The 6,281-nt window shown below is 58.5% G+C and overlaps 1 protein-coding gene across 2 annotated transcripts in view; it reads right to left on the reverse strand.

Annotated features, from left to right (window-relative positions):
• OLFM1 (olfactomedin 1) overlaps positions 1 to 5,652 on the reverse strand; it is a 38,036-nt gene extending 32,384 nt beyond the window's left edge. Inside the window, exon 1 of one of the 2 annotated variants that reach the window (XM_037797880.1) lies at positions 5,413 to 5,652. In XM_037797880.1, coding sequence (XP_037653808.1) covers positions 5,413 to 5,508 — 96 coding nt within the window. In that variant the 5' untranslated portion in view covers positions 5,509 to 5,652. The remainder of the gene's footprint in view (positions 1 to 5,412) is intronic. The other variant, XM_037797881.1, reaches the window with a different exon arrangement.
• Between the last annotated feature and the right edge of the window lie 629 nt (positions 5,653 to 6,281).

Consider the following 6,281-nt stretch of genomic DNA (forward strand, 5'->3'; position numbering starts at 1 on the left):
TACTCTGAGAGCGCTAAGATGGGGAGCCTGGGGGTGCCACTCCCCAGTGCCCGCCATCTCCGAGCAGTGAGGGGACTTGTCCATGTGCTTGATCCTTCCTGGTGGGAGCAAAACACAGCCCCGGTGCTTGGAGCCCCACCTAACGCCCCCTGGCCCTGCAGTTCCCTTTTCAAGGCCAAGTTTCAAAGCCAGCAGCAGGCAAGCATGTGGCTGGGCAGTTGGCGAAACCCAGCTCACCTGGCTCTGAAATGCATTCTGCAGAGTTCCAAGAAAGGGGGTGCGGGGACCCCCTGGCTCACTCCGCTTCTGAGCGATGCTGAGCTGTTCACCCCTTTTTCTCTCCCTCTCCCTTAGCAAGAACATGATCTCAGGTGTGTCAGGTGGCAGACGGACTGACACCATGTCTTGTGTCTGTCACTTACTTGCTGGGTCGCTGGGCAGGTGACTTAACCTTCCCAAGGCTGTTTGTTCATCTCGACAAACGAGTGTAACCCCAGAGGGCTGCTCTGACGGTCACGGAGTGTGACCCACTGTAAACACGCCAAATGCGCAAGCCCTGCTTATGGGTTTCATTCCTAGGACTGTATGTTCCTGGCGAGTTTCATGTATGCATAATAATCGGAACAAAAAGAAATGTGCATTTTCACTCTTGGTTTTCTCTTCCCTCCCCCGAGTCCCGTCTGCGATGCCAGCCAGAAGTGCATCCGTGATGAAAAAGGGCCCTCCTCGTGGGAAGGACCGGGGGCTGCTGGTTTCTCATTGTGAACGACACCCATGGTCCATCTTTTGAGCTGAAAACCGGCTCCTGTCCCTGCCAGCCCGGCCCGCGGCTGCCACACATCTGATGTGGTTTAGCTAGTAATTAGTTGTGTGTTTACTTTACACCGTGATGTTAATACTGATTACAGGGCCTGATAACTTTAGTAATAAATACAACCCAAGGAGGAAATTACCTTTCTTTTTATTGGTGAAAGCTGGAGTCAGTGGAATGAGACGCAAATTGCTTTACGAGATGGAGCAACTGCCTCGTGTGGCAGATTTACAGCTTAACGTCCCTCTGGTGTCACGGAGCCTTCCCACCCAGGGAGCAGGTCCGGAAATCGGAGTGTCCCTCCACCACGGACAGCTCTGTGTGACCAGAAGCGTCACTTGGCCAGCACCCGAGGCGCCGGGTGACCTCATCACAAACTCTGGAGTACACTTGTGCAGTGTGAACTTTCTTGTCTGGGGAGACAGCCCAATGTCATCCTGCCACCCCATTCTGCAGCTGCATTACCACATCAACGTGTCCAGCACAGGGGTGGGGCAAAAGCTGGGGGAGACGGGCCAGGGCGGTCGACAAGGAAGTCTGTGGGGTCGAGGGGCTTGCAAAGCTTAGCGGTTTTGTTCTCACTGAGTTTGTTTAGGGGAGTGATGTCTTCACACTAGGAGTAGCTGGATCTGGGGATGAGAACAGATTTGAAGTCACTGCACCTCACCGAGGGCTAACTCGGTGCCACCTCCTCTGGACCCTGCCCTATTCCACACCTCCGCTGGCCCACATCCCCCCGGGTGCAATCCAACACATGTTGCCATCTCGACTGAAGCACATCATTAAGCTCCAGAGCCAAGAACACAGTGGTCACTCAATAAAGCCTGAAGGCAAACCAACCACCCAATAACAGCGGGCACTCGGGGACGTTCCATGCTCAGGTACAGCTCGAACTCCACCAAGGACGTCGTTAAGAAAGGCCTCTCCTGGCCCATGGTTTGCAGAGCTAACGAGAAGAGTTCCTTCCATCTTAAAACAAATCACATAGTTTCAACACGTTTATTGAGCATTGAATGCAGGATCCAAGGCTTCCGGGCCCTTCTTCATGCTGCATCTCTGTCAGCACTTCCTTCCTGGCCACCTGTCCTTCCCCATCTTCTCGGTCTTGGCTCATTGGTGAACTCAGTGAAACCCCACGCGAGCACCACCTCTTCTCCAAAACTTCCTCCAGCTCCCGAGGCAGAACCTGCTCCCCTCTCCGCTGCAGGGCCAGGGCACAGGGTGCAGATGGCTCTTGCACCTCATAAGCAGATCACTGTGGCAGAGCCTCAGGTCTTCCCACGAAGCACGTGGGCCCCAGATGCCACTCCACAAGGCCTGGGACTCACTCAGCATGGTGAGCCCAGATTTAACCGAGTGTGGTTCACAGTTAGCATCCAAGAAATGCTTGTTAAAGGAAAGGATGAAGGTGAAAATGGAAGCACAAGATTGAGGGAATGTCATGGGGAAATGACTTAGAGAATCATCTAGTTTAACCCTCCTTGTTTGGAAAGGGTAGAAACTTCGGCCCAGAGAGGTTAAGGGTCTTTCCCAAGGTCGCCCAGCCAGGCGGATGGGGTTGGGATAAGAGGGAGGGCAGCTGTGTTCAAGGTTGGTGCTACAGAGCTTCCCGGCTGCGGACACTCCAGCACACACAGGATACCTGCTTCGACCTGAATGGAAGGCTGAGGTGGCCGGAGAGGGGCCAGGAGTGTGGGCAGCCCAGCCCTGTCCCTCCACCCCAGGACGGGAGAGTGAGCTCTCGGCACACGGGCTGGAAAGCGCAGTCTGATGCTACTTTACCCTGCTGTTCAGGGAGCACAAAAGGCCAGTCTTTTATTGAAAATCACAGAATAAGATCACGTAAAGGTCTTTCTGTCAGGGGTCAAATGTCTCTCAGGTCCACCGGCCTCACCCGTAGAAGGCCTCACCCAAATGCCGACGTTTGATCAATGGGCTTCAGGGCAATGCTGCCTTGGCCACGTGCCCTGCTCCCTCTGCCCAACATTTACCTGGTGGAGGTAAAATTCACCCGTTTCAGAGTTGTTCCCATTTTGATGCATGCAAATCCATAAACACAGTGGCCCTGAACTTCATGCCTATGCCCTTGGGAAGACCCTAACAGTGAGAGGCTATGGCTGTGCGGAGTCATTTAGCTAAAATGGGAGGGGGGAAAAAAGAGCAAGAGGGTCAGACAGATCACACGTAGCTCCATCGAGGTGCTCTCTTCACCCTCTCCTGAAGCTCAGATGCGTTTTTCTTCATTTACAAATGGAACCCGCCTGGTCCAAGGCACCCTGCAATGTGCTTCCTGGGGTCCACTCACTTGGACGTCCCCAAGTTGCTCTGCGAGTCAGAGCAGCCGAGCCCTGCACCCACTTAGAGGTCACTGCTAAAGGTGAGAGTTGCGTGGACCAGCCCTGATGGAGCCCACCTGGGCAGGAGCAGGGTAGCTGGGGAACTGGGGGACGCCGGAGCTGCTTGCCAAGCCCACCCCTCTGTAGACTTGGGATGGTGGCCGTGGTTTTAACCAGTTGAACCTCTGCTCTAAAATCCCACCCTCATTAGGTATAAAAGGGCTGCAGCGGGAGATTCTGAAAGCGTCGTCTGGAGGCCGGCCTAGGGAAGCAGGCCATGACTCAAGGGTGGGAGATGCCTCCTGGCCAGGCCTGGGACCCATCCCCTAAGATCTCGCCATCTAGCTTCAGAGAGGAAGCTCCCTGAGAAGCAGAAAAAACAAACCATCACTTCCCTTCCAGACGCGGGGAGGGCCGTGCGCGTGGGGAGCTGGCCGGGGTCCTGAAGTCAGCCAGCGGGCCTCTGAGCCGGAGGTCTAAGGAGGCAGGCGTGCGTGCCGTGGCGCGGGCCGAAATGCACACGGCCACCACAGCAGCGTGGCTGGACAAAAACTTCTGCCACCGAGACAAAGCTTCTAATTGAAGCTGAACCAAAAGTTTCTCCAAGAACAGGGGATCTTGAAACAGATGTGAAGTGGAGAATTTCTGGGGGAAAAGCACCTTGAGGTCTGGGCACGGAGCCTTAGGGGTGCCTGGAAGCAAAAGGCCAGCAGGGCCTGGAGGACCTTTGGGGCAGCCACCTCCAGGGCCACCCAATTCTGCCCCCCTTTGCTCTGCCTGCCCTGCCCAAATGTCTAAATAAGGCCCACGCATTGTCCTGTGCAAGGCAGCTTTTTGCAAATCGGAAGCTGCCTGGTCTCTTCTGCACAGGCACACTCCTCTCCCTGCTGTGTGTGTCTCTGTGCATGTGCACATGTGCATTCACACTCCTGTCCATCCAAGCACACAAGCCCCTGCCTTAGGCCAGGACGTCCCCGTGGCCAAGAGAACTTCTCTCCCAAGGATCACACAGAACCTCAAGGGGGGTCTGGCCAATTCTCTGGGCAGGACCAGGGCAAGGTTCTCTGAGGGCACGGGGACAACAACCCCCCAGCCCAGGGGTTGGGGTCTGGGCCGAGCAGGGAGCCAGCAAGAGCTTCCAGGCTAAACAAGGGAAGCTTGTTCCAGAGTCTTCTCTCCCCTGCTCTCTCTCTCTCTCTCTCTCTCTCTCTCTCTCTCTCTCTCTCTCTCTCTCTCTCTCTCTCTCTCTCCCTCTCTTTTTCTCTCCTTTGTTTCCTCTTTTATTCAGAGCTGGAGAGAGGCAGGGAGGGAGGGAGGAGGGAAGGAAGGTCTGGGGCCAAGATGCAGGATGCCCACCCGCCTTGTGGGCCTGCAGCTCCAAAGGGCCATCGTCTCTCTGCTCAGAGCGTGGCACAATGGCACCATCAGAAAGGACGTTTTAATGTCATGCCTGCGCGAGCAGCTGAGCTCCTGGAGCTGGCAGGCTCTCCCAGCGCCCTGGTGCCAAAGAAACACTCCCAGCATGGCTCTCACAAACACGGCCCCCTCCTCCTCCCAGACCTCCCAGCTCCAAGATGCATTTTAGAAATGGAGAACACCAACCAGAGATTATACTCTGTTGACACACTGTTCAGGGGACGGCAATCCAGCTCGAAATATCCAGCGGTCCCCAACACACATCCCGGCTCAGCCTCTGGCACTTCACACTGCACATGTGGTCACAACCCCCCAAGCCCTCCACATCGAGCCAACAACGCGCCCCAGACCTTCCCGGCGTCCCGGCATGTCCCCACTGCCCCACAGCCTGCTCGGCGAGACCCCAAGGGCAGTTTTGTGCCCAGAGAGAGGGTTGGCTCATGGAGGGGTGGGGTGGGGGGTTAGGGCGTCTATCTCTGAAAACTGCTGGGGCTTGGACTTCCGGCTGTCAATCTCCATACACCACCCCCCAGATGACAATAACAGCCAAAGTACCCTCTCATGCTGTCCTCTGAACTTCTCAACAGGGAATGGGGGGTGGTCCTAGGCAAGAGGGGAGCAGCTGTGCAGTCAGCTGGGCCAGAAGGGGGGGTGGGGGCAAGGGAGAAATGGAAGGGGCAGAGCACCAGCCTCAGGCCAGTCTGCATCCCTCTCTCCAACCCCGGTGCGGCCTGGCACTCTCGCCCCTTCCCTTGGCGCCGGGGAGGCGCAGCCGCTCCCCACTTTGCCCGGCTCCCGCGGGGCCGGGCGGGCCCCGGGCCGGAGGAAAATGGCGTTGGCTGCACGTACTTGAGTGAGTTCGGTGCCCATCAGGATGAGGAAGAGGAGGCTGAGGAGCTTCCGGGCCGGTTGCATGTCTCGCGGCCACCTCCAGCGACCTGGCATGCGGGAGCCCTCGGTGCTCGGCGGCGGCTGCGCGGACGCGGACGCGCTCCCGGCTCGGCGGGCCCGGGGCGGCGGCGCCTTCAGCACCCGGAGCAGGCGGCGCGCGGGCTGTGCTGCGCCGAGCCCCGGCTCTGCATATTTATCGCGCCCCGCGGTTCCGGGCGCCCGTCTCCGGGGCTGGGCAGGGCTGGGCGGGGCTGGGCGGGGGCGCCCACCGCTCTCTCCTCCCCTTTCCGTCCCCTCCCTCGGCGCCTAATGGCTGCCCCGCGCGCCGGGCATTGGCGGAGCGGGACGCGCGGGAGCGCGAATGCGCGGCTCGGGCTGCGGTGGGTGCCAAAAGTTTGCTCGCGGAGGGGCGGGGACGAGGGTGGCGTAGAGGGTCCCCGCGCCACGCTCAGGCGCGGGAGGAGTGGAGGGCGGTGGCGCCCGGCGGGGGAGAAGGCTGGGACAGGATGTGACATCAAAAAGGCGGGGAAATTTGACTTGACTTGGAGTGAAAGCGCCTCATCCTAGCTGTGGTGGGGTTCCAAGTCCCTGGGACCCGGACAGAGGGGCGGCCGGCGCTGGGGACCGCAGGCGGGGTGGTCCAGGCCCTGGGCCCCTGGACCCAGCGAGTGGACGCGCACAGTGGGGAGGGGAAGGCAGCTGAGGGCAGGTTCTGGTGCAGGAGCCCTGAGCGGGAAGGGCTTGGAGACAGGGAGGAGATGCAGAAGGTAAACTGAGGCTCAAAACCAGGAAGGATGCTTCGGGGATACTGAGGACAGATGAAGGTC

Source organism: Choloepus didactylus, chromosome 10 (assembly GCF_015220235.1).
Source record: "Choloepus didactylus isolate mChoDid1 chromosome 10, mChoDid1.pri, whole genome shotgun sequence".
Taxonomy (NCBI): Eukaryota; Metazoa; Chordata; class Mammalia; order Pilosa; family Megalonychidae; genus Choloepus; species Choloepus didactylus.